This window comes from Galendromus occidentalis, unplaced genomic scaffold (assembly GCF_000255335.2).
Source record: "Galendromus occidentalis unplaced genomic scaffold, Mocc_1.1 scf7180000077512, whole genome shotgun sequence".
Lineage (NCBI taxonomy): Eukaryota > Metazoa > Arthropoda > Arachnida > Mesostigmata > Phytoseiidae > Galendromus > Galendromus occidentalis.
The window spans coordinates 1,231,205-1,256,406 of record NW_003805500.1 but is presented as its reverse complement, the minus strand read 5'-3'; the positions used below and the strand labels follow the sequence as shown (position 1 = coordinate 1,256,406).

Sequence of the window (25,202 nt, the reverse complement as noted above, 5' to 3'; positions counted from 1 at the left end):
CAGTGTTGTTTACAACCATTGACGTCACAGCAGAGACTGCGAGTTGTGTTGTGGGAGCTTGTGGTGGTGGCGGTGCTTCTGTTCGAGAGTTCATCCAGGAGTCCCGCACAACCGTACCGGAAACACTGACAGTGTCTCGACAGCCGGAATTCCAGCGCTCCCCCCGCCTAGTGTCCGCATCTCAAGAAGTCCTGCTCGGCTCCGGATCGGTGCTAGGCCTAACGTTCGTGAGTGAATCCAATAACATCAATAGACAGAGGGAAAGTCTGAGGACAAGGCCGCGCGCTCGACTTGCCATTGACATTCGGAGTCGACCTAAATGGATCAATGAAATGGATGCCGACAACCGGAATACTCCCTCCGCAACGCCCGAAGAAGACGGAGAAAAGAACATCGAAGATGAGTTTTGTCAGGACTTTTTCCTCAATCCCAGCCTCGAAGTTTCCTTCAAGTCGGAGCTGATCCTCACTCCGGACTCGGTGTTCCCTACGAGTCGAGACTCGTTCGATAGCTCGGTGGAGTTCTCGCAAGGGGTCGAAGCCCTGGAGTCGAGCGTTCCAAGAAGAGATATCCACGTCTCGTACCAGATGAACGGTGGTCAGTACAAAACCGGAATCGTCGGGGGTTTCGGAGCCTCGCCCTCAACCTGGCTCGGAGGCCTGCTGGGGTGTTTGAGACCGATGTGGAACGTCATAAACACTCGGCAGGCGGAAAAACAGGCTGTCAACGACCAATGGGAGATTCCGTTCGAGAATATCAAAGACGTCAAGTGGTTGGGCTCCGGAGCTCAGGGTGTAGTTTTCCTGGGGAGCTACCGGGGCGAGGACGTCGCTGTGAAAAAAGTCAACAAACTCGTCGAGACCGACATAAGGCATCTGAAGAAACTGAACCATCCGAACCTCGTACGTTTCAAGGGTGTTTGCAGCCAAGCGCCGTGCTACTGCCTCGTAATGGAGTACTGTCCGAACGGCTCGCTGTACGACGTTTTGCACAATGGTCGGCCCGTCGCTCCGTGCATCGTGGTCGAGTGGTCGAAGCACATCGCGGCCGGTATGCAGTATCTCCACACCAACAAGATCATACATCGAGATTTGAAGTCGCCAAACATCCTCATAGGCTATAACGAAATTCTGAAAATCACCGATTTCGGTACGAGCAAAACCCTCGGAGAGACTTCGGCGCCGATGAGTTTCGCGGGTACTGTCGCATGGATGGCGCCCGAGGTCATCCGTCAGGAACCCTGTTCGGAGAAGGTCGATATTTGGTCGTACGGTGTAGTTCTCTGGGAACTGCTCACCTGCGAGGTTCCGTACAAAGAGCTCGACTACTCGGCTGTTATCTACGGAGTCGGGAACAACCTGCTCTCGTTGCCGATTCCAACCTCGTGCCCAGACGGGTTCAAACTCCTGCTCATGCAGTGCTGGAATGCGAAGCCTCAAAACCGTCCCTCATTCAAACACATCCTCAGCCATCTAGAAATCGCAGCCGTTCAGATTCTCTCCACGCCGAAAGACACTTATTTCAATACGCAAGCGAACTGGCGTCAAGAGATCCGCACGTACATGAGTAAGGTACGATGCACGAGCTTGAAACCGCCGGTGGCTCTGGAAGAGGAAGCGAGCGTTCTCTTGAAAAAGCGTCTCGAGGAGCTCCGACACGCTCAGGAAGTCCGGCTTCACTACGAACGGAGACTGCAACGTGCCAACAAACTCTACCTTGAAGCGACAGCGCTTCTGCAGCAGGTGAGTTCGATAACCTCAAGTATTTGAGCCGTCTAGGGTGCTTCCCCTCTTTAGAGATTTTTCCATGGGGTCGGGAAATCGAGATCTTCACTAGTCGCGGCAGAGGTGCCCCTACATTGCCTTCTTTTTCGAAATTGGTTCTGGACTAAACCGGGTCGAGATATTCTATCCGGTTTGCTTAATATGTCGTCTCGTTGTGCTGCTAAGAGCAGCTCGAAAGTCGCTAATTGCGCCTTCGTGCCAGATTGCCGTCGATGTCTTGTCGCCTGGTCCCTTGAATCGCCCAACGGTCGCATGATATGCTAAAGTCGTCGTTGGCTGTTGGCTGCAGGAGCATCTATCCGATCCAACACGGGCAGTTGCTGCATTCCAGACACTCCTTCTCGCTAGTGCACATTCCACCGCTCATGACGACCCTGCTTGTAAGGATGGCTCTGCGGCGGAATTTCAATTGCCTCCGACAAATACTGGCATGGAATCAGCCGGATCCGCTGGCTTGGAGAGTCCCGGCGGCTCCTGGTGGGATTCGAGCATCCCTCAAGCGGAGGTCATCGTCGATCTTGAACCGACTTTGACGAAGAAGCAAATTCATTAAAATCGTAAAGTTTCTCGGATGCCGCTCCCTCGGAGGGACCTTGGTATACATAGAATTAGCCGGGTCCTTGAACGGATTGGGAGAACTACGGACACCTGCGGGCCCTCTTGAGATGGGAAAGAAACTCCCAGATTTCAATTCGCGAAGCGCTTCCGAACACACGTGGAGTTCTTCGGATAGCCAGAGACCTCGCTGCGGAAATGACACTCAAGACCATTTCGACGGAAGCTTCGAGATTTCCGCTCTTGAACTCGCTTCGCTGGTAGGGTACACTTCTCTCCAGAAAAACGTCGCCGACGACGAGACGAACGTCGAATCCGCGAAGGCCGTTCAGTGAACTCTTGTCGATGAGTCGTCTGCGCGCGCTCGCAGAGCAAAGATCTGTTCTAACACATGACGCCGATCGCTCGTTGATGACATAATAGAATTCTCTTTTATTGAGTTGCGATTGCACCCGCCGTGTGGCATGAGCAGTCGACGAGAGAGAATTTCAACGATGGCTTCACCGCCGAAGTTGACGTGGCTCATCGCGGAGCCCTACCGGCGGGAAGGTCTTGAGCTTCGAAGATGCTAACCTTCGATCTCTCACGTCGGCTCTGTACGCTTGCGGACACCGAAAGGAGACTGAAAGCTCCGGAGCATTTCCACGGAATCGCTGATGGCCACTGAATTATTCCCTGCAGAAATGATGATACATTTCGGAGCCGGAGACGATTCCAGGGTGCTCACAGAGCCCTTATCGCCATCCTCCGATCAGGGCGGGAAACCGAATCATTCATGTTTGAATGCACCGAATAACTAAGCGTGGTTTCATTGATTTGCGCGACCCTTGGGAGAATTGATTAGAATTCGAATGAGAGAATAGTGGAGAAGTCTCTTTGGCCGCGCGGGCTGTCGGATAAATGGTGAATAGTCTGTGTCACAGCAGAGAGACTCCTCTCAAATCTGGATTGGCCTTTGAAGTTCATTTGGCCGCCTGCCTTGCCCATGGATAGGCACCTACGCTAAGTTCCCGAGCTCGGACCCCACCACCTCACGGTTCCAACTGACGAGAGCTTCATTCGATTTCAGGTTGAGCAGCGGGAGCGAAACCTAGCGCTCCGAGAGTCGGAACTCAACACAATGGGGAGCACTTCGACTCATCTGCGGACACCGACGAGCTTGGAAGCGTCTTCATCCGACCAATCTTCACCGAAACGATATTCGAAAAGTCTAACCAACAAGAAGCGGACGTACAGGTTGTCACATTCGTTGAGTGATGAAAGTAACAACAATTTTGGTGGACTGAGGTCATCGCGAAGTACAACGGCTATCAACAGGATAGCCGTCGTGGATACTGGAACGCAGACCGTTTCGTTGTAGGAATTTAACTGACAGGGTCGATTCGGAGTCGATTCCCGATACCCAGTGCCTCAGTCACTGACGACCGATCAGAAACGCGGCGGTTCTGTTCAGAAGTTTAGAGCTACGCTCAGTCATTCCGCCCGCTGGCTCCGGTCAGCTCGACCTATTTTTGTTCGACGACGTATGTACATACATAGAATACGAATATTCCAAAAGCTTGTGTTCGGTAGACTCGCGATAGTGCAGTCCACGCACCGCCGCATGAGAAAAAAACAGGTTGTGACGTCGCGGAACGGACCACCCGTCCACGATGCCGTGATATTGTGTTCGAATTCCAGTGTTCCTCCGGTAGGAAGCCTTTGCAAGTTCGATTTTCTAGACTTTGCGAATACTCAAGGGTGAGCGATTTCCGACCCGGCCGCGTATACTGGCCGGACTCTGGGCTCACCCGAACATCCGGAAGTGATATTGACTGAAAAAAACCCACGGCGTCAGCACGCTGCTCCGGCTCCGAGCTGAGCTTCTCATTGATTTTGGATACTAACTTCCGTTTTTTGTACATTCCCTCTCTTGATGTCTCGGAAGCTTCCTGTTCGTTGGCTCCGCTCGATTCCCGCTGGGACCGTGTAAAATGCTGTAAATAGGAATACCTTCTGTACAATGGTCTCTCAAGAAGGGAAGAGTTTGCCGCCCCCCCCCCCCCTCACCATTCTTCGAGACCGTGGTTCCCAGAGTTCTCCCTATACACCCGAGGGTCCATGGCGATTTCCCGACCCACTGGGACTCCATAGCGGGTCCGCAGGGTCCTTGGGTATAACGTTGAGAATACAAAGAGGGCTAAAGGCTTGAAGGACGTTGGGAACTATTGCTCACTCCCAGAACGCACCGCGCCGAGGTGTGCGTTGTTGGTAGATCTGACTCCCGGAATCCGCTCATGAGCCTCTGCTCGTGTGGCTGGAGTTCCGATACTGTACAAGAGCGCGTCAGTGATTCCATAGACGTAAATCAATTGAGTTCATTCTCGGTCAGATACGGAATATTTCATTACGACACCGTAATTGGAGAGATGTCTCTCATCGGACTGCGACTCCTTGCCCCAATGAGTTGGATTCTCGATTGTTCCGGACGACCCTGGGGCGAGAAGCTCCTCGCTGTCTCTCTTTCCGTCTGCGAAATTTTCCTGTTGTGATCTGCGCCCTCGATCCCAGGCTTTTCGTTCACTCAGTCTTGCCGGGAATTTTCCTCTTCGACGTCGTGCAGGAGCGTTCCCGTTACCGTAAAATCGATGGCTAATCCTTTTTTTCTGGATGATGTTTCCCTTCCTCGGTGTTTCCATAGACTGGCGCCTCAGCGTGAAATTGACGAACTCCCTTCAGAAACAGGGCAGTCTTTCCTATTGAGGCTCAACACAAACTCATTCGATTTAGCGCTGATATAGGCATTATTCGACGTCGAACCTGCTCTCACGGAAAGCGGTACCCAGAACTCGACGGAAGACCCCCATTCTCCTTGATTGACTACCGTTCTATTAACTGTCCGGGAAACTCCGATTGCATGACGGACCTCCGCATCAGGGGATTTCTCGTAGGTATATCTCGACCGACTAGTCGCTCTTGGATTTTATAATTTCCAGATGAAGAAGTTGGATCATTCCATTATTGTACATATAATAATTGGTTATAACTTATGGTATGATATATGTATGTGACAGCTTTTACATGTGAATAATCGATTGGGTGTCAGCGTTTTCTGCACTTGAGCAATAAATACACTTGTGTATACTCAACTTCTTGACTTGTATCCATTGCGCCCATCGACCGAAAAGGAATCGATCAGTAATCGGATTATATCGTCGAGATAGCCCTCCGCCGTGGTACAAAGGATGATGAATCCTTCCATGTCCTTCGGAGGGATCGATCCCCAAAAGCGATTAGCTTCGCAAGAAATCCTCTGATTCAGTGCACGAGCCAGGGTCCAGGATCAGCGAAGGAAGACCGTCTCCAACAGAGCTCCGGTTGTCGAGGGTGAACTCGCTCCGAGAGAACGCACCTAAACGTGACGAATGATAACAGTCGACACCATAGCATCCCTATCTGATCCGGCGGATTATCGATCACTAAGGACGGAATGCCTGTGTCAATTACTGTGGTAATTCCAGGGCAGCTACGGTGTGACGCGGCTCAGCGTGGTACATTCGGCAGCGCGGGAACGTCGTGTCCGGAAACAGTCACTTCAGAACAGAACATCAGTCCCTCTTATAAGAAACGGTCAGACGGCAAACGGAAGTCATAGGGAACTTCTTAGCGCTTCCTCGAGCACCGAAGCAGCTCAAACTATACCCCGGAGGCGACGTTCCGTTCCAGTGCCACTCGGGTGGAAGCAATCGGGCTCGAGGCCGATCTTCTCTTGAAACTACGGCGAAACAGGTCGAACGCGGAACGTTCGCCCAAGCTCGATGCCGAGCAGGTTTGCTGAGGGTGGTGTCCCGCAGTTGGGATGGATATCGGTGGTGCGCACAGACTTCGGTCTCGATATCGCCAAATTGTTGTCGATGCGTTCCCCACATCTCATTGGTTAGATGACGCCAATCCGAGAGCAGATGTATTCGGAATTCCTTTCACAAAATCTGTTGTTGGAAGCGAAAGCCTACATCCTACCCCATGAGAGATTATCGGGTCAGGATCGAGGGCCAGAAAATGCCCGGGAAAAAATTCGCGATGATAGATGAGTCGAAAATCAATGACTCTGAACTTCGTGCTCGCGGGGAAAAATCTCTCGATATCGACGTAACCCTCGGAGCCGTCTGACTCCACCATTCATCGATCCCAGAGGTCAGAAAGAGAACCCCTTGAGCTGAGAGCATCGAGTGCGGTCTATAAAAGATTTTTGGCAGGAGAAGTGGCAGAGCATAGATTCCTGCCCCCCCCCCTCTCCGTCTCCTCCTCCCCATTGAAGACATGGTATTCCACGGTCAACAATTTATTGATCAAAATAATTAATTAATTCGTCTCCGGTAGCAATGAACGTAAGCCCTAGACTCCAGCTCTCAGACTTTGATTTTCTCGAGCTCCTTCATGACTTTGTTTTTCAGATGTTGTTTGTAGGTCTTGATGTCTCCCGGCCATTTGGTGACCGTCTGATGCTCACAGATCCAAATTTCTTTGGCTACTTGAGAGATCAGACGGAAATCGTGGGAAACGAGCACCATGCCTCCTTCGAAATGATTGATGGCATCAGCGAGAGCATCGATAGTTTCCATATCCAAATGATTCGTAGGTTCGTCCAAGAAGAGCATATGAGGCACTTGCCACGCTAACCAAGCGAACACAACTCTACATTTCTGTCCGTCCGACAATTGTCTGATGGGGCAAATCTGCTGCCGTCCCGTAAGCCCGTAGCGACCGATGATCTTTCGCATTTCTTCTTTCTCACGAACATCTGGAAAACTCTTCATCATGTATTCCAGCGCGGACAGGTCGACGTCGAGCGATTCGTGGAGATGCTGGTGGTAACGCGCGATTTTCAGATGAGAATGAGTCCTGATGATGCCGTCGGTGGGCACGAGCGCACCGCACAAAAGTTTCAGCAGCGTGGATTTCCCTGCTCCGTTGGGACCGACCAGAGCGACCCTCGTGTCGAGGTCCATACCAAACTCGAGATTCTTGTAAATGAGCGGGGTGTTATCGCTGTATCTGAACGAGACGCCCTGAACCATGATCACAGGCGGGGGAATGGGTCCGCAAGACGGGAAGTAGAAGCTCACAGATTTATCTTGGACCACCTTCTCCGTGAGACCTCCAGCGACCATTTTCGCGAGAGTTTTTTCTTTCGATTGAGCTTGACGTGCCAATTTCGCCGATCCGTGACCGAATCGAGCGATGTAGTCTTTCATGTCGGCGATCTGAGCTTGCTCCCAGTTGTAACGTTTCATCTGGTTCTCGAGTTGCTCCGCGCGTGTTATGACGAACTGGTCGTAGTTTCCTCCGTAGTATTCGAGCTTACGCTGATTCATGTGGATGATGTTGGTGCACACACCGTTGAGGAAATCCTGCGAGTGGGAAATCAGAATCAGGATACGGTTGTAGGTTTTCAGCTCTTCTTCCAGCCACACGCAGGCGTCCAAGTCCAAGTGGTTCGTCGGTTCGTCGAGCAACAGGATATGCGGCTTCACGTAGAGCGCACGTGCCAAGGCGATTCGCATCCTCCAACCTCCGGAGAAATCCCTGCACTTTTTGTGTTGCATGGCGAGCGTGAAACCCAGACCGTGGAGAATGTATGACGCCTTGGCGAGCGCCGTTTCAGCGTTCATGTCGTCCAATCTCTCGTAAATTTCCATGAGCTGCTCCTGGCTCGTGTCATCTTCGGCGGAGGCCAACTCCTCGGCGAGCTTCTCTAGCCGGAGTCGTTCCTTGTCAACGTCCAGAACCATTTGCAGAGCGGTCTTGTCTGAGGGGGGGCACTCGCGAGTGAGGTGGTAAATGTCAAGGCAGTCCTGGACGGGCAGCTCTCGACGGCCGATCGCCGAAAGCAGGGCGGATTTGCCGCAGCCATTCATTCCGATGAGTCCGTAACGTCGTCCACAATTCAATTCCAGCTTGGTGTCCTGCAAAACCTCCCAGCCGTGGAAGGTGATGGAGAGGTTCTCGATCTTCACGTCGCGTGACCGGGGGTGGATAGAGAGAACACCGGTGACGGCGCGGGCAGCAGCGTTCATCCGCATGTCTTCCTCGAATTTCTTGGTCACCTCATCCATTTCATCCTCTGCGTACTCGCTTGTGACACCATTCGTTCCATTTACGATTGAAGAGCCGTTCGTCGGCGGTGAATCATCTTCAACCGGCGAGTCGCCTTTCTTGGTGGGCATGTTCCGATTCTTCAGAGCCTCCTTCTTCTTGGCATCTCGCTTTTTCTTAGCGTCAGACGGCATCGTGTCCTTGCTCGGAGAACTTGGGAGTTTCAACAGACAATTAGAATAACGACTAAATCACAGATAGATCAATGAACAGCGGCACAAACTGTTCGCCACCAGAGTCACTAGGCAGGCGGTCGAACGAGTGTGTCTTCTGCAAATGGAACTGCAGAGCAGGCGGCGGTGGCCAGTGGTAGCAGCAGCAGTAGGGATCAGTACAGGAAGCGCCACGTGTGATGATGCTTGTGATCTTTCCTTGGCGGGCAGAATTCACGGAATGCTGCGGCCGTTGCCAACCGCTCAGCTTGATGGTCCCCCGCTACGCTCACACGCCACCTGCGATACATTAAGGACGGCGACCAAGTCATGTCGCGGAAAAGCGCCTTGATCCCTGATGCGTACCATCTCAGCATTCACCTGCTCTCATTCGTCCTCGTCCTCGTGGAGGCTGGGGGATGGCGAGGACATGTCGTGACAACTATTCACCGGGAAGGGCACTGTCGGAGTAAGACTGAAATTATTTTAACTTTCTCCATATTTTCGTCCAGACTCTGCCTCCTGGGAAGTTTCGCCTATTTCCTGACGTTTCAATCCCGGAGATCTCGTCTCCCCTTTGCGCCCAGTCGTGAGAGAAAAAAATGGTGATTCAGTCGAGCGTAAAGAGACTCCAAACGCTGCAGCCGAAGGTCAATGGCCATTACCATTGTACGTCGACGTTGATCCACCAGATGTAAATTTCCTCATGTGCATCGGTGGGTCACCGGATCCTGCCCTGAGGGGAACCCGGAACCATCGCCACTGAGAGAGATTTCTAAGAGGACCTTATCAATGAGAGGCCATGCTCGCTCAGGGGTCCCGACGCCCACGACGACCATTCGATGAATTTTTCATTCTACATGATTCCCTTTCCCTCGCAAATTGACCTCTTCCTCCCGCTGTGCAGGATTCCCAATCAATTTCCCCGAAAAAGTAGCACTCTAATCATGATGGAAATTCTTCACTCACATAAAAATTATATATTTTAAATTTTATAACAAGAAATGAGCTGCGTCAAGTTCAGGCGAGACGGAATCGATTGCATAGTCATCTGAGTAATGAACCGGAGCAGCTTTTGAATTATCCAAGCCTCCTTAGTCGGATGTAAAAGCCTGAAGTCCGGTGATTGCGCGTCCCAGTATGAGAGCATGGACATCGTGAGTTCCTGAAAAAATCGAATTCCAGAGTGATTCACTCGATCCGCGCGATCCGGGGGCAGCCCCCGTACGATTTTCCCCCGAGTCTTTCGAATGTTACCCGGAATCGGTCCCAACCTTCATAGGTGTTGACCGCCTCCAAGTTCATGACGTGACGGATGATGTGATATTCGTCGCAGATACCGTTGCCACCAAGGATGTCGCGGGATGTCCGCGCGATATCCAAGGCTTTCCCGCACGAATTTCTCTTGATTATGGAGATCAGGTCCGGTTGCAACCTGGAAAATTTTCGGGATATCGCGATTTCCATGCGGGAGCGATCGGAATGCGGCACGATTGCGAAGAATCGTATCGATCGTCCGCCTGCCGTGATAATATGAAGGAGAATTAAATGCTCACTTCTTCTCGTCCATGAGTCGCCCGGCTCGTAGACAAGCCTGGTAACCAATGTGTATTTCCGTGAGCATGTCAGCGAATTTCTTCTGTATCAGCTGATTCTTGGCGAGGGGATCTTTGAATTGGATTCGTTCTATAGTGTATTGCCTCGCTTGCTCGAAGCAAAACTCAGCGGCACCCAATGCTCCCCACGCGATCCCGTATCTGGCATTGTTCAGGCACGTGAATGGTCCCTGGACAAGAAAAATCAGTTTAGTCATTTCAGAGTCGACTCCGAGTGCAATGTCGATACTCGGGATTCGAATCCCTCCGATCTCGTTTTTTTTTGTAGTCTGCAGTCTGTTTTAATTCTGTCTCATTAATCACCTTCAAACCCTTCACATTGGGTAGCATGGCGGATTCGGGAACTTCGACGTCGTCCATCATGATCATTCCAGTCATGCTGGCTCGTAGGGAGAATTTCCCTTCTATTTTCGGGGCACTGAGTCCTTTCATGCCCTTCTCCAGAATGAATCCTCTGACGTCGCCTGCGTCGTCCTTCGCCCAGACGACGAAGACGTCAGCAATCGGCGAATTGGTGATCCACGTTTTCGATCCCCGAAGCGTGTATGTTTTTCCAGAGGGGTTATAAGTGGCCTTCGTTTCCATTCCTGGAGGGGAATCGTCGTGAGCAAGACGATGGCGAACACTCGATCCAGAACTTCTCACGGCATAGGATATTGCGCGACATTTTTTCACCTGCCGGATTCGAGCCGAAATCGGGCTCTGTGAGGCCGAAACAGCCGACCAGTTCGCCTTTTGCCAGCTTGGGGAGATACTTCTGCTTTTGTTCTTCTGACCCGAATGTGGAGATCGGCAACATGACGAGCGACGACTGTACACTCATAGCGGATCGATAACCGCTGTCGACTCTGCAAGACGAGGGAAGCTCTAACTCTCCTGTCGGATTCTGCTCTCCGAGGCAGGTGGGTTCTCTCAACTCCCGACGGGTAGCGATGACCCGATTCGAGAGCGAGTCGCCTGGTAACTTACCGTTCGACCTCGCGGGCTATCAAGCCATAAGTCACATAATTCGTACCAGCACAACCATAACCCTGAATGGTGGATCCGAGGACTCCGAGCTCCCCGAACTCGTTCATGATCTCGCGATCGAATCCTTCAATGGCAAGACTAAATTCAAGATTCGGAGTCGATGGCACGAAACGATATCTGACTCAATTGATTTGCCTTCGACTGCATCGTAAGACGACGATACATAAATCGAGCTCGGCTTACTTACGTTCGAGTCTGTTCGCCATGAGGACGCGGGGGAAAAGCTTCTCTTGGCAGTAGCTCCGGAAACTGTCTCGAACCATTTTCTCTTCATCGCTCAGCTGCTCGTCCAAGAGGAAGGGATCTCTGTAGTCGAATTTCGACGATGCGGCTAGGGAGAATTCTATCAATTATTATTGGTAATTAATTCATCATCAATATCTCAACGGATTGAGCCCTTGCGGCGATCCTTTATCATTTCAGTCCTGAGATAGAGATAACTCCAAACGCATCTCATGGGAAAAGATCTTCTCTTCAATCGACACGAGTATGAGGACCCACGGGGCGATATCGGAAGAGAATCACTCGAAGACGCTCGTCACTCCTAATCTAGTGATATTGAGGACGGAGAAACTTTCTCGAAGCTCTGGTTAACCTTTTGATGTCGACAGAAGACGTAAAGACTTCAAGTCCGCCGAACGCGCAATCACACGCAGAACAGATGGCAGCATGGCGTTCATATAGTAGTTTCTTCTCCAGAAAGGACGCGATATCGTTGATCGGATTCGATTCAACGACGCGAGTGAGTCAAGCTACCTGTTGTCCCGTCTTCTTATCTTTACAGGCTGGAACTCGTCCGGCAAGCCTGAAATTTTATCAATGGATCACTTATCGTGATAAATGTTCATCCTCGACAGCTCAGCGTGGAATTGAACCCGCGCTCCTCCGACGACAATCCCTGCTGAACAGCTGAGCGATTTTTCAGAATTTGTGGAACTCGGCGACTATGAGTCCCTCTATGAGAAAGCCGAAAATTCTCGGAATGTCAACAATTGTCTTCGGAGGATTAGCACGCGTCTAGAGAGCTGCATGCCCAATACTTTCTACCTGCGGAAATACAAATTCACTTACTGCTGAAGGGGGAGGGGTGAATATAGCACAGAATGGAATATTCCTCAAGGCCGATAGAATCCGTCCGTACAGACACCGTCAAGGCTTTGCTGACATTAAGAACAGCTCGTATGCTTGAGAGCCTTCCTTTCGCGCGCTTGTGCGTATGCCTCAAACTGCCAAAAATTACATGTATCACAACATCACAAAAACCTGGGAAATGCGTACAAAGAGTGGAGACGGCGCAGGGATCTTGGAAATTGAAAGTTTCGACAGGAGAGGGAAGGGGATGATGCTGATGATCCTCTCTATCGGTCAGAGCTTGTTCGGGCGCTTCCTTGGCGTACCTCCAATAAGTTTGCCGGTTGTTGCTGCTTGTTGCCTTCCTAACATCTGGGAATTCGCCTGCTCAACCCCCACATGATAATTCGGATGGATCCGTTTTCTCCGGGTTCACGCTAAGCGACATCGTGAGTTGGGAGAAGTTTGTGGTGTATAGAGATTCTGGTGATTCGTTTCTGCAGCTCTTCGTCGACTTGTGGATGCTCCGCTCCCTCGAGTTGTTCTTCCGGAGCCGTTCGACAGGTGGTTTCGGAGAAATCTCGAGGACCTTATCAACAAGTCTTCGAATAGAGTTGACAGAGGAGATCAGCAGCAGTCTCGACGGCTAGTCTACTTTCTCGGTCTCGTCCGTGGACTCGTGGTAAGCTTCCCGAAGATTTCAACACTCTCGTCAAAGCTTTTCACCTTTCTCCGAGGAGCCCCGCATCCAGGATTCCCAACCGACTGTGGACTTCGCTGCATGGTGCATGGGCTTATCGAACCTCTCGCTTACACGACCGAGGGTGGCGATCGTGAATCTTGCTCTCGATTCTAGTTCCTGACGGTTGGAAGGCCGCCCCGGTCAATCGAGGGGTGATCACATTCTTGTTTCGAACTTTGTACCTGTAACGTTGGAAAATACAATGTACGAGCGAGAATACGCGGGGGAGAACGTGGATCCCTAGTCGAGCCTCAGAAGACGAAAAAGACGAGCCCTTCGTTTCCAATGGATCTCAAGCGAATTCTCGATTCCCCCACCACCTCCTGCAAATTCTGTCGTATGCTTCCGGAGCATACTCTTCGTCTAATGGTTTTGATTTCCTTGTAGTCCGTGCAGATTCCCTGCTGGGAAAGACGATTTTTCTTCGTGGTATCAATACTCAAAAGTTTTCATTCAAGCTAGGAACCCCACCCTTAGCCGATGGTAGGAGGATGGGTTCGGGACGGAAGAACGCTGAGGAAGATTTCAGCATAATTCGGGTACGTGGTTAGTTTGTAATATTTCTTCCAGACGATCCTTATGGTCTCTCCGGTGTTTGAAGGGCATGGGATTTCGGTTCCATGTTAGCTATCCAAGATCAGAAGGGTTCAGCCGTGAAAACGCCCTACATTTTACATTTCCCCCCTGGAAATCGATGTAGAGGGGAAGAATACACCATTTCGGTCGCATACGGAGGCGCAGTTTCACGTTGGAATTCCTCCATATCGACGAGATCGCCGACTACGCTGCAGTTCCCAGAGGAGTGCTCCCTCGGTACTTGATTCGTACAAAAGCGTTTCCATGTAATAACGATTGAAGCAGAGCCGTTCGTGGTCTTCCCCTCGCGGTCGCTCGGATCGACTTCATGTCCAGAGCTGCAATGGAGTGACTCTGACCTTCAATATGCGTCGATTCGCCTGCATTACCGTATCCCTTATCCCTTTGTGATGCGGGAAACTTCGCGCACGATTCTACCGAACGACGGGATGATTGATGATCAATCTCACGAACATCGGGGATCGAATTCCAGCATCGAGCAAACCCACTCTCAATCCCTCCCGAGCGAAGCAACTAACGGTGCTCCGAATAATCTGTAGACAGATGCTACGTATATCAATCATCATTCGGTAGGAAACATTCCCATAGCAGAGAATAAGTGAACGTGATACGTTCCAAGCGGGAGCCGTACCACGCGCTCCTGTCGTCACCAAGGGGTCTCTTGATTGCGAACAGCTCCCCGCGATCAAGTCGCTCCCGCGCGGCCTCGATCGAGAACCTCGACCCTTAGACACTCCGATCTTTGCCGCCTGTCCCTGTATTGGCGGGAATGAAGGTCGAAAACCCTGTCCGAGGGGCCCAAGACTGTGGGACGATTCGAAGTCATGCGGCTCTCGGGGTCTCGCGCAGTTTTCGCGCCATTTCAAAATGGCGGACTAACTTTTGGCGCCTCGGGGCCAATTTCAAACAAAGACGAGAGCAAAATAATTTCAGCCTCACTGTCAGTGGGGCGTGAATGTGAGAAACTGTGCTACATAAATGAATCAGATTCTTGTGGCTATTCGAATCGGAATCGAATCCTGTCAGCGAAGACATTAGCGTCGCAGATAGGAGCTCGCGAGTGACAGTCATCGGTCGAAATCTCAGCGACGATCTCTCGCGGATTGCCGACCGCGATCGAGGAGCTCAATCTTCCGGAGATAGCGATTAGCTCTCGACGGAAGATGTGGTGCCCGACTTCTCGTGACTTGTGAAGTGCCATGGGCGACAATTTCTCCCCGACGAGACGGAGACGAAGTGATTCGTTCGCCGACGAAGAGCTTTCGTCGAAGAAAAGGGTACCCACTCCGTGTTTGAGCGCTGCTCTAGTGGATACATCATCCTGTCCCCCGGATCAATCAGCGGATTCTGTGCTAAGAACTCCCCACCGTCGTTTTGCAGATGCGAACCAATCGTCCATTGTCCCTGGGACCGACAGAATCGACGCCTGTGCCCGGTCGTCAAAAATGCAGAAATCCGCGATTAGCGGAACTGCAGGAGGAGCATGATGCTCTCAATGAGACGTTGGCTATATCGTTCAACGGCAATGAGAACCTCGACAGCCCATTCTTCGACAGGTCCAAATCGACGAGCTACTATAACAGCTGTTTCGAAGTCATCGAACCTCTAGGTTCAGGATGTTTCGCAGCGGTGTACAAGGTGATTGTTTCCCCAGATGTGCACACTTATCTCAGGTCTTGGAATATTCCGCCCACCGACCGGTGGGAGTGTTCGTTTTCTCCCCGAAAGATGTCATACATCATGAGACTTCTCGTTGGGCAGCGGCCGGAGTCCACTGCCTCGGACTCCAACACCATGTATTCAGAAGCGTTCAGATTGACATGAATTTTGCAAGCAGTCGATCCATATATTTTTTTCAATTCCAGTGTCGCCAGAAAGAAGATGGCAAACTGTATGCTATCAAAGAGCTCAGAGAACCCTTCACTTCTCGCGAGAGACGGAAGTCTCTGCTGAAGGAAGTCAAGATGTTGGAATGCCTCCCTTCCCATCCTAATATAGTGGGCTTCAAACGGGCATGGCAAGAAGGACAGAAGCTCTTCATTCAGACTGAACTCTGTCAAGGCGATCTGGCGAAGTTCTTGGTGAGATCTCCGGATCATTCTTGAGAACTTTATGTCGTTTTGGAGGATCTCGGCATTCATGGCCCATTGGATGACTCTTTTGCTCTTGCAGAAAAACTTGATACAAACTTCCTCTATCAACGAAGAAATTCCTTATTTACAACCGGATTTGATACCCGAAGACCTATGCTGGAGTGTCATGATCGATATTATGCAAGCAGCAAGACATCTGCATCGTCATAAAATAGTCCATTTGGACATCAAACCCGAGAATGTGTTCACCGGTATCGAAGACGGCCGTTTCAAGCTGGGAGACTTCGGCATCGCTTTCAGTGAGTGGAAGCATGCGGAAGTAGGAATTCATACCGAATTCGATATCCGGGAAGATTCGAGCTAAGATTTGTTCCTCCGTAGATTTCGTTGATGGGAACAAAAATAAAGCTGTTGAGGGCGACGGACGATATGCTGCTCCGGAGACATTTAACTTAACCTCGTACACGCCGAAAGCGGACTCGTATTCGATAGGCGCCACTGTCCTACAGATCGCCATGGGTATACTGCATCCAAGACATGCGCGATACCAGGACACATGGGCTGATCTCAAGTTCCGTCCGGAGGATTGGAGAAAGAATTTTGCGGAAGAGATGAGAGGTATGAGAGACATCGACTTCCGACTGAAGAGAATATGTACCTCGTCCCGATGTGGATTCCTCCTGCTAAAAAAAAACGGAATCAGATTAAAATCCTTTCATCAACCACAGGTAAGAGTGACGAACTCTGGGAAACCCTCCGGTGGCTGTTGGCGAGCAAGCCCCAGGAAAGGCCGAGTCCAGAGGAACTCCTCGAAACCCGTGAAATGCAGCTCCGAGTTCTCGAACGGGAGAAACAACTCGCGAGGAATCGCTTCAAGTGAGTTGAGGCGTTTCCGCGAATTTGATGCTTCCCGCTTCGATTTTCAATCTCGGATTGGCAACCGCTTAGCCGCTAGCTCTAGTTTTTCCTTACAATTCTGCTTTCCTCAGGTACAGAATGAACACTGTATTTAATAACGTACTGCAACTCCTTGCGATCCTGTGCCCTCGACATCTTCTATCGAAGTTGCGACCCCTGATGCGGAAACGTCCTCTGACTCCTTCACAGAGATCTTCGATGCCGCAACCACCGGCGACACCGACATTGTCTTTCATGGATAATCGTTACAGAGAATCACTCAGATCCTCAAGCACCCCCAGCCGAGTGTGAGTTCGTGGGACTTTGTGGGGCGGGAAGGGAGAGTTGATGCGCAATCGAAAGAGTAGATTCTGTACGAGACATAGGAGCCAAGGGACCGAGTTTAGTTCCTCGGGAGAACCTCGAGAGCTGTTGACTAAAACGCTGTCGATTCTCCGCATTCCAGGCACACCCCTTTGATCGGCGTGGATGAGGAGAGTTTAACAGGCAGAGTCAACCTCACGGAACGTTTCACCGATATGGAGGAAAGTGAAGATGCCGGAGAGCAATTGCCCGAGGACTTCTGATCCCCTTCCGGCTCGAGTCCTCTCCAGTCCAGGCTCTCCGTCGCAATCTTATTCGCATACTTCATATAAATAATTCGCCCCGTATAAGCAGGCGTATTCTTTAATACAACGTACCCTCTCCTTTGAACAAATATGACGAAGCGATTGTTCCTTCTAGAAAGAAAAAAGAGTCATGTCATTCCGGCTCTAAGAATCCGAGCGCTAATATCTGTGGTCGACTGAAGTCTAGCTTTACTTGACCTAATTGTTCTTCTTCTCCGACGCCGTCGGATGCGGTCTCGGTTGTTTGGAAAGGCGACCCCGGCAACCTTATCCTGCTGTATGCCGAGATCGCAGTCCATACTTTTGTGAGTTGGTTCCCTGCAACGGCCACCCTAAGTGTCTCTTCGCTCGTCCACCGGATCGAGGAGTTGTTTTCCCGGCTCTCGAAAAATTTCCATATGCCCCCGGTCAAGAGATAGCGACCGATGCCGGAAGCAGAGGACGTTCGACGGAGCCGTCCTCACCGACAAACAGCGGAAATGCTCTCGATATGTTTCCTCGAAGTTTTAATCATGCATGTACCATGGGTGCAGCGATACGAGGCTAAAGAACACTACTTACACCTGTGATTGACCACTTAATATATATGAGCCAAAATCTGTGACATTTCTGAATTAGTAAGAATAAAAGAAATAGAAATTGAACATCGAGTCGTGGGCTGACTCCGCGGTGATATACGCATGTAAATAATTTCAATCCTATTGTACATTATTGCACGTCGCATCAACGTGAACAGGACAGGAGCATCTTTTCAAAGGGCTTGACCGCTCGAGTCGACGTCTAGCCTGCGATCTCCTTACGGACGGAAAGCGGAAATCTGAGCAATCCACTTCTGAAACCTTGGAAGGGAATTGGATGAGAAAAAAATACCCACACCGAGACCCGAGAGCATGACCGTCGAACCGGGACACTCGTTCCCGAGAGTGTATGACGTGAACCGAGTCACCCCGAAACGTCGCGATGGAATGCTTTACGTCATTCCTTTATGTCACCTTATTCTTCATTGTTTTCCTCTTTGCTTGAATCTCTATCAACAGATGTTCAATTTACGCCGGGAGATATGTTGTCAGTTATGTGGGGACCTTGGTCGCGCTGCCTTCGCCAGACGCACTCCCTCTCGAGTTCGCTCGTCAGGGCTTTCGTAGATAATATCGGAACGTACACGTGTGAGCGGAGCCTGCACCGAATGATAACTAATGCCGATGGTGCTAGCGGATGCATTCACTCTAATCATATCGGTCTTATCAGAGAATATAGTCTGTTTTACGGCTTCCAGACTAGATTGCGGAATTTCCGAGTCTCAGACGGGAAAATTTTCGCCGGTATCATCGCTCCGGGGGCGTCCTGCGCTTCCTCAATGCCTCGTCCGTGATCCAATCGAAGACTATCCGACGTTGGATGGAATGCGCGCCCGTCAAAGGTGTCCCGAAGCATAATTCTCCGAGGACGCGTTAGACAGTGCAAAACGACCGTTGGTTCGATTATCGCATGGCTCCGACAATCCACGTTACCCACTGACGGCGATGGACTGGAAGCGAACTGAATGGGTCGATATTGTCGATATTGCGGTCAGAACTATCTTTCGAGAACAAGTCGATTCTTCTCGAGCTTGACGGTCCATTGGAGACAATCATCCTTAATCTTTGTTTGGCTAGAGCGTATGATACCTTCGAACGCAACGGCCTGCCCTGCTTGGAACGGCCTTGGACTCGCACAGCGGGGGCGCTTGAAATGCCGCACAGTCTTCCGGTTATTCATGGTAACCACCGAATCATCCCGAAAACCATGGACTCTAGAAACGTCGACAAGCAGATTGCAATCACTGGTAGTAAAAACCTGCTCTCGTCTGTCCGGCGCGAATTCGCTGAATCGTCGTGACTTATGGGAGGGCATTCTCGGTTCCCGAAACGATTCCGAAATCCAAATCCCCCAGCGAAGATATCGAGCTATTTTTCCCCGCGTGATGGAACCGCTGCGAGAGTAAGCAATCCGTGATTCCGAAAGCCTCGATGGATTCGGCGTCACGGTCGTAGACAATCGGCTGCGATGCCAGTTTTGTTCTCGGCTCAGACAGGGAATCTCGAAGCTCTCTCCGAGAGGGCTCAATCCTTCCGCGAAACGACAATCCTCACTCGATCGTATCGACTTGTAATGGTTCGATCGTGACGTTCTGCAGCGAGGCAAGATGAATCATAATCATGATATTATTCTTAAGTCACCGGCCTCCTCGAAGACGCTACCAGGGAAAGAACCCACCGCTTCAAACAGAACACATCTGGGCAGTCTGTCTGTCATCGACACAATGTAAACTTGTTCAGGAGATCGGACGCTCCATGTCGGAGGGTCGGTGGGAGCCCAGAGGCTCTTGCTTTGGGAAGTGATTCCAATCGGAATTCGATCTCTCTCGCCGAGGGATCTGGAATGGAAAAACTGCGAGCACATTGTGCGCGCTCTGTTCTCCTCGTAATGAGACTCCGGTTGGAGGGGGAGGTAGGAGGGGGCAGTCATAGGAGCTCGCCAGGTAGTGCATACTTTTCGTCCGTAGATCCGCAGCTTTTTGAGAAACCGTCCTGTTGCGTCCTACTCAGACGCCATGGTTCATTGTTTCCAATCTCTTCTCAGGAGAATTGAGGTTCCGCGAGAGGGAAAAATCTCGAACTCAAGGGGTTGCTCAATCTTTATCGGCATGGATTCGTGACGCGAATAATCAAACGCAAGCGTCGTTTGAGGGGGGAGGCGATCCCGCAGGAGTCAGGATTCGAGGGCTATGAAACGATGGAGATTATGCCAGACGGGTGATTCGACCGACGGCCAATCACCAGAAACAATGTGGAGGCCTCGAAAGGATGTCATGTTTCTGGGCGCTTCACCTTCCGCACTATACTCCAAATAGATGGCGATCTTGCTCGTTCTTTCGGATAGTCCCGTGATCGGAACTCGACGAGATCAGAGTTTACTGTCCAAAAGACGACAGAGCACCGATCCATGTGATGCAGCCTCGGCCCCAGCCACGGTCAAGCGGAGGCATCGAACCCCGAGCTGACAGATCGAGTCATCACAGCAAATCAAACTGGCGGCGGTATGATGTCGAACTAGCCTGAGTGTCTGTCCTCTTTCCCGGAGTATATCCTCGCCGCATCAACCTTGCGGTAAAGACAACGAGCTTAGATACACAACCATTCCAGTGCTAATTGGACAATCATGGAGTTCCTCTACGAGCACGGCATAACGGCCTTACAGGTCCTCCAGAAACAGTGAGTATTAAATATTCTGTTCGAAACCCAATCAAGCCCAGACCTTGAACTTCCTCGGAGAGCGGAATCACCAGTCGACTCGAGGGCTAGGTCAGCGGAGTGCTGCTGTGTGTCTTTGATGACAGAGAGGAAACGTTTCGCGCCCTGCGCGCGTTCAGCCGTTCTGCCTGGCGCTCGTCGTAGAATCGACTTTTCATTCCGTGGAGCGCTGTCTCCAATCTGTGTAAGCCCCTCGGTGCAAGGATTGGGTTGGAGACGCTTGATTGTAGTGCGATCGATCAGGGACTGAAAAACGGCTGGAAAGCCTGTCGATCGAACCGAGCCGATATCCGCGAGCAATCGAAAAAATCATTCGAGTTTAACGATCGCATTCCGCGCGCCCCTTGTTCTCATATTGCACGGCATGGGATGCGTCGCTGCTCGGTTTCACCCCCTGCAGCGAGTTTACGGAAACCCTCACCATCGATAGAGAACTAATTGCTGATGGTTTATGATGATCACTATGATTGATTTCAAGAAAAACTGTCAAGGCTCCCCCGGGGCGAGGGTCTTCCGAACGGGATAGACGTCGTTGCCATCGAATCCGTCCCAGCGAGCGGGTCTCGAAGCATGACAAGTCGCTCCTATTGCGTTCTGAAGCCACAATCCGTTTGTGTCTGCTCCGCTCAACGGTGGATTGCGGAATCGTTTCATCGCTGGAGAGCTCAGCTGATAGTGTTTACAAGGTGTACGGTTTCCAGGACATAGACTCGACCACGGCAGCTCTTAATTCTGCGAGATAAAGGTTCGATCTCCGGACCTTACATGCGCGGTGGTCGTAGAACATTCTGGATTTCATTCTTCGAGCTGTATTCCACTGAGGCGGAGGAATATACCCGGGCGATATCAAGGATGAATCTGCATACTTTTGCGAGTATGTACATTCGTCATCGGAGCTCCCTCTTAGAATAATCGACAGAAAGCCTTGTGAGAAACTTTACCACAACGCTCTCGGAAGCCGAGACAGAAATCTCTATGGGGATCCTGATCTGGATCTGGGGACCCTCCATCATATATCTCTGGACATCCCCCCGAAAGCCTCACGGGAGTTCTTAGTAAAATTCCGCCTGCTCGACGCGCGGTTTCCACGTGGAGCTGCCGGGGAGCCGAGCGTTCGACCATCTCAACGCTAATGGGAAACTTAATTATGGCATTCTTGCCGCGGTGGTTCCCCGTAGCCAGGCCGATCCGAATTTAGCTGCAAGCGAAGTCGCGGATGGGAACTGGGCTAATAGACGAGTTTCCCGATTTGCAATGAGCCTCGCCCTTAAAGACGAATTCCACCGACAGCTACTCGACTCGCTGGGCAGACCGTCACGTGTTCGATGCGAACACAGTTCCTAGGACAACAGGCTTCCTGATTTCTCCATAATTGTTCTTTGAGCGGAGATTAGATAGGGGGATACCGGCAAAGTTTCCAGGAAGCTTTCCAAGATTTGCGACGCGTAGGTTCTTATACGAGATTGTGTATGCTCGATGAGCCTAGTGATGGATGACGGCGGAAAGATCGGGATTTTCGAGCGTTTGCACCGTATCAGTGAACACTAATCGATGTTTCTTTAGAATCGCGTGGAAATGCACGCCGCTCCCTGCAAGTCTTGCAATGAGCTGGAGAGGGTTTTCACCTTGAACTGATTCGTGATTGTTGGACTGCGGGACCACAGAGTCAGAATCGATGAAAGGAATATCATTCGAGCATGAGGAGTGATGGGATCGCAGAAGGTGTAGAGTCGATGAACTTCGGCGAGCCAGTCCCGCTAACTGGAAATTGATCCCTTATTACCGTGTCCAGTCAGAGCTGTCCGCGCACGATCCATTTCCATTCAACGGTATCCCAACATTCACGACACCCGAGAGACGTCGATACATCCGAATACACGGGAAGTGTCATTGCAACCCCGTCCCTCGTATCAGTCGTCTTGGTGTGAGGCACGAAGCATCTATTAGATTCCTTCGATATTATACCCGAGGATGTCGCGCCTTTCAGTGATCCTGGCCACCCAAGCGATTTGGGAGAATTATTCCATGCCCTCGCTTCGAGTACCTATTTGGAATCTCCATCTGGTTTCTTTCGTGCAACAGTTTGGGTTCGGTCTCAGAACGGAGCCTGGTACTTCCACCTTGAATTTCGTTTCTAGAAAATCCATAAGATAACTATTCTCCTCTGTAGCATGATCCATGGTGGATGACGAACTCCGGGCGAGCCACGAAGCTCCCCGTAGTTTTTCGAGGCGGCTCTTTGCACTCGGGCGTATCTTTCCTCTCTGAGATTTATTTTCGCGCAAGCCTGATCGCGAACACTCTACTCCGCAAATAATGAGCATCAATTGGAGCATTCAAATCGTGTTTACTTCACGGAAATTTACAATTGACTCCTTCCAGTGGCGAACCGTACTGTGACCTGTTCCAAGACATCTCATCGTTCTGCGATCCAGCTTATGCATTCTTCGTCTATCCACCGCTGTTCTACGCTTTGTGTCAGAACTCCGGAAGGGCTATGCTGCTGGTCGTCATCATAACGGAGTGGGCGAATATGGTTCTCAAATGGATCCTCTTGGGTCACCGACCGTATTGGTGGGTCATGGAGAATATGACTGTGAGTACACATTCTTTCATTTGCATCGATCCCCTCCGTGCAGTCCCGTGCCGAACGAGGAATATTCGGCTCGGGTGCTCAGCGGGCTCTCGGCGACGTCGAGTTCCTTATCGGCTGTGTATTGTCAGGGACAGACTTGCGTAGGCATTAGGCGCCCGACGCTGCCGGTCGGATGAATCAGAACGATTGTTTCCTTCGGAAAGCCCGTATCCACTGCGGCAGTGGGGCTTCGGTCGAAGCCCTCTGAGCAATAGTATTTTCGCCGACCTAACGCTCAGCGAAACACCCGCGGAAGAAAGTCGCTCCGCTACGTGTTGAAAGCTCGAGTCTTGACACGAGCTGCTTCGGTCCGGCTCGTGGGGGGTCTTTCCCGAACAGAGAATTAGTAAAATGAAATTCAATTCCAGCCCGCCCACCCAGGAGACACAATTATCAAGCAGTTCCCCCTGACATGCGAAACTGGCCCGGGTTCACCTTCGGGTCACGCTCAGCTGCAAACCGCTTTGAACTACGCGATCGTGCACTTTTTGACGACGAAGGTTTTCGCGAGGAAACACCGATGGATCTCGCGTTTCGTACTGATCCCAGCTTTCATCGCAGTTGTTGTAGGCGTGAGCTTAAGCAGACTCTACATCGCGGCCCATTTCCCCCATCAGTGTATGCTTGGCGTGGCAATCGGTGAGTGTCCCGTTCCCCGTCGAGTTCGAAATGTCACGATCATGGAAGTCTTCGCTCCTTATCTATTTCCGCAAGCCTGCGTTCCTCTTGCGAGTAATAGTTCTAGGCTGCTAGGTACACGAGGAATGGTTGATTTCCCTGCTCGTCTCGCGATGTGAAAGTTCGGTGCATCGATCTTTTGTCAATTGGGTGGATAAACTCGAGGATGAGGTGAACAATTTGGATTCCGGCACTGAATCGTAGAATTTTTTCCAGGATTCGCCATAGCATCCTCGCTGGTGGGCTTGGATACTTCGAGGTGGTCGCTCAAAAAATACCTCTTCCTGACATTGTTCCTCTTCGTGTCGACCATGGCGACAAAGCGGATCTTGGAGACTGTCGGCGTCGATGTACTCTCGACGATAGGCCGCGCTCAGAAGCACTGCGCTCGGCCTGAGTGGATCCACGTGAACACAACGCCCTACTTCTCCATGACGAGATTCCTCGGATTTTGCGCCGGTAAGTTTCGACATTCGAGAGCTCAGGCTCTGCCGAAGTCTCACTCGCAGATTTCCTTCCACCGAATCCTCGCTACCCTCGAGGCTGCGAGCGTTCTTCCCGTAGTTGGATAGACGAATGCTAGTTTACGCCGAGTCGGAAAAACCCAGTCCTTTACGCCCTCCTCGTCTTCCTTCCAGGAGTGGGCCTCGCCACGCATTGTGGTGTCTTCAGTATTGCGGGCAAAGAGATTTCGACCGGCAGCCGGGTCGTGATGGGGGTTGCTGCTGCCATCATCGGGAAACTCTCGGAAAATATCGATGTGCCGTTCAAAGATGCTTCGCCACTCTTTTTCTACATCGTCGCGTTTTCGTACTACGTCGCGGCGGCGTATATGCTCTTTGCCGTCGTGCCTTCACTGGTCCTCAAGGTCATCGGTGGCGAGGTCAAAGACAAGAAAAAGCTTTAGATGATGTGGTGACAGACAAAGGAAGAACGACCGACGAAGATTGCTTCACACACAACACGTCCGCGGAGTCGGAGCCGAGCGACAAGGAGTGAGGTCGCTCTCTGATATAATGCCACCGGGTTCTTTCTTCGTCCGATTCATAGTCGCCGAATGTACATACGAGTCGATCAGATATCATCTGAGGAAATGATCTATATTCCTAATTATTTTGTTCATATAGTGGAAGGAACGCTAATTAAATATGACTCCGCTCGGAAGAACGGATGTGTGCGCTCCGTCTCAGAAGAGAGTACGGAAAAGCGTGAAAAGCTCAAACAATCGAATTTATTTGGCACTCTCTCCGCCTCCATGTAAAATTAGCTATATTCTTGTTCCTACATATCAGCCAT

At 51.0% G+C, this 25,202-nt stretch overlaps 6 protein-coding genes across 6 annotated transcripts; 4 read left to right on the top strand and 2 right to left on the bottom strand.

Annotated features, from left to right (window-relative positions):
- The first annotated feature begins 332 nt into the window (after positions 1-332).
- Positions 333-3,699, top strand: wnd (Mitogen-activated protein kinase kinase kinase 13 wallenda). Its single transcript, XM_003747178.1, has 2 exons — positions 333-1,742; positions 3,409-3,699. The coding sequence occupies exons 1-2, from the start codon at positions 333-335 to the stop codon at positions 3,697-3,699; spliced, it is 1,701 nt and encodes a 566-aa protein (XP_003747226.1).
- Positions 3,700-6,648: 2,949 nt separating this feature from the next.
- Positions 6,649-8,742, bottom strand: LOC100899053 (ATP-binding cassette sub-family F member 2). The gene has a single exon (XM_003747099.2). It carries the CDS (start codon positions 8,606-8,608, stop codon positions 6,728-6,730), a length of 1,881 nt encoding a protein of 626 aa, XP_003747147.1. The 5' UTR covers positions 8,609-8,742; the 3' UTR covers positions 6,649-6,727.
- Positions 8,743-9,591: 849 nt separating this feature from the next.
- LOC100898908 (glutaryl-CoA dehydrogenase, mitochondrial) lies at positions 9,592-12,571 on the bottom strand. Its single transcript, XM_003747098.2, has 9 exons — positions 12,343-12,571; positions 11,867-12,076; positions 11,459-11,602; positions 11,212-11,335; positions 10,918-11,090; positions 10,546-10,829; positions 10,183-10,412; positions 9,901-10,061; positions 9,592-9,791 (listed from the first exon to the last, which is right to left on the bottom strand). Exons 2-9 carry the CDS (start codon positions 11,949-11,951, stop codon positions 9,721-9,723), a joined length of 1,272 nt encoding a protein of 423 aa, XP_003747146.1. The 5' UTR covers positions 11,952-12,076; positions 12,343-12,571; the 3' UTR covers positions 9,592-9,720.
- A 905-nt stretch (positions 12,572-13,476) lies between these two features.
- On the top strand, positions 13,477-15,634 carry LOC108864737 (uncharacterized). The gene is made up of 4 exons (XM_018640929.1): positions 13,477-13,623; positions 15,062-15,319; positions 15,547-15,572; positions 15,616-15,634. Exons 1-4 carry the CDS (start codon positions 13,576-13,578, stop codon positions 15,632-15,634), a joined length of 351 nt encoding a protein of 116 aa, XP_018496445.1. The 5' UTR covers positions 13,477-13,575.
- Positions 15,635-15,638: 4 nt separating this feature from the next.
- LOC100898762 (membrane-associated tyrosine- and threonine-specific cdc2-inhibitory kinase wee-1.3) lies at positions 15,639-17,944 on the top strand. The gene is made up of 6 exons (XM_003747097.1): positions 15,639-15,762; positions 15,854-16,073; positions 16,156-16,392; positions 16,503-16,650; positions 16,764-16,979; positions 17,138-17,944. Exons 1-6 carry the CDS (start codon positions 15,646-15,648, stop codon positions 17,256-17,258), a joined length of 1,059 nt encoding a protein of 352 aa, XP_003747145.1. The 5' UTR covers positions 15,639-15,645; the 3' UTR covers positions 17,259-17,944.
- Positions 17,945-20,448: 2,504 nt separating this feature from the next.
- On the top strand, positions 20,449-25,136 carry G6P (Glucose-6-Phosphatase). The gene is made up of 5 exons (XM_003747096.1): positions 20,449-20,554; positions 22,976-23,189; positions 23,597-23,867; positions 24,123-24,365; positions 24,545-25,136. Exons 1-5 carry the CDS (start codon positions 20,502-20,504, stop codon positions 24,811-24,813), a joined length of 1,050 nt encoding a protein of 349 aa, XP_003747144.1. The 5' UTR covers positions 20,449-20,501; the 3' UTR covers positions 24,814-25,136.
- The last annotated feature ends 66 nt before the right edge of the window (positions 25,137-25,202 follow it).

Bases quoted from the DNA above. Each gene is read 5' to 3' on its own strand.
- LOC100898908 (XM_003747098.2), bottom strand. From the start codon at position 11,951: ATGAACGCCATGCTGCCATCTGTTCTGCGTGTGATTGCGCGTTCGGCG. The intron at 11,336-11,458 runs GTAAGTAAGCCG...TTGCCATTGAAG, and splicing joins CATGGCGAACAGACTCGAAC to GATTCGATCGCGAGATCATG. The intron at 10,413-10,545 runs GTGATTAATGAG...TTTCTTGTCCAG, and splicing joins CCAATGTGAAGGGTTTGAAG to GGACCATTCACGTGCCTGAA.
- wnd (XM_003747178.1), top strand. From the start codon at position 333: ATGGATGCCGACAACCGGAATACTCCCTCCGCAACGCCCGAAGAAGAC. The intron at 1,743-3,408 runs GTGAGTTCGATA...ATTCGATTTCAG, and splicing joins CGACAGCGCTTCTGCAGCAG to GTTGAGCAGCGGGAGCGAAA.
- LOC108864737 (XM_018640929.1), top strand. From the start codon at position 13,576: ATGGGTTCGGGACGGAAGAACGCTGAGGAAGATTTCAGCATAATTCGG. The intron at 13,624-15,061 runs GTACGTGGTTAG...GTCGTTTTGCAG, and splicing joins AAGATTTCAGCATAATTCGG to ATGCGAACCAATCGTCCATT. The intron at 15,320-15,546 runs GTGATTGTTTCC...TTTCAATTCCAG, and splicing joins GTTTCGCAGCGGTGTACAAG to TGTCGCCAGAAAGAAGATGG.
- LOC100898762 (XM_003747097.1), top strand. From the start codon at position 15,646: ATGTTGGAATGCCTCCCTTCCCATCCTAATATAGTGGGCTTCAAACGG. The intron at 16,074-16,155 runs GTGAGTGGAAGC...GTTCCTCCGTAG, and splicing joins AGACTTCGGCATCGCTTTCA to ATTTCGTTGATGGGAACAAA. The intron at 16,980-17,137 runs GTGAGTTCGTGG...TCCGCATTCCAG, and splicing joins TCAAGCACCCCCAGCCGAGT to GCACACCCCTTTGATCGGCG.
- G6P (XM_003747096.1), top strand. From the start codon at position 20,502: ATGGAGTTCCTCTACGAGCACGGCATAACGGCCTTACAGGTCCTCCAG. The intron at 20,555-22,975 runs GTGAGTATTAAA...GACTCCTTCCAG, and splicing joins TTACAGGTCCTCCAGAAACA to TGGCGAACCGTACTGTGACC. The intron at 23,868-24,122 runs GTGAGTGTCCCG...AATTTTTTCCAG, and splicing joins TATGCTTGGCGTGGCAATCG to GATTCGCCATAGCATCCTCG.
- LOC100899053 (XM_003747099.2), bottom strand. From the start codon at position 8,608: ATGCCGTCTGACGCTAAGAAAAAGCGAGATGCCAAGAAGAAGGAGGCT.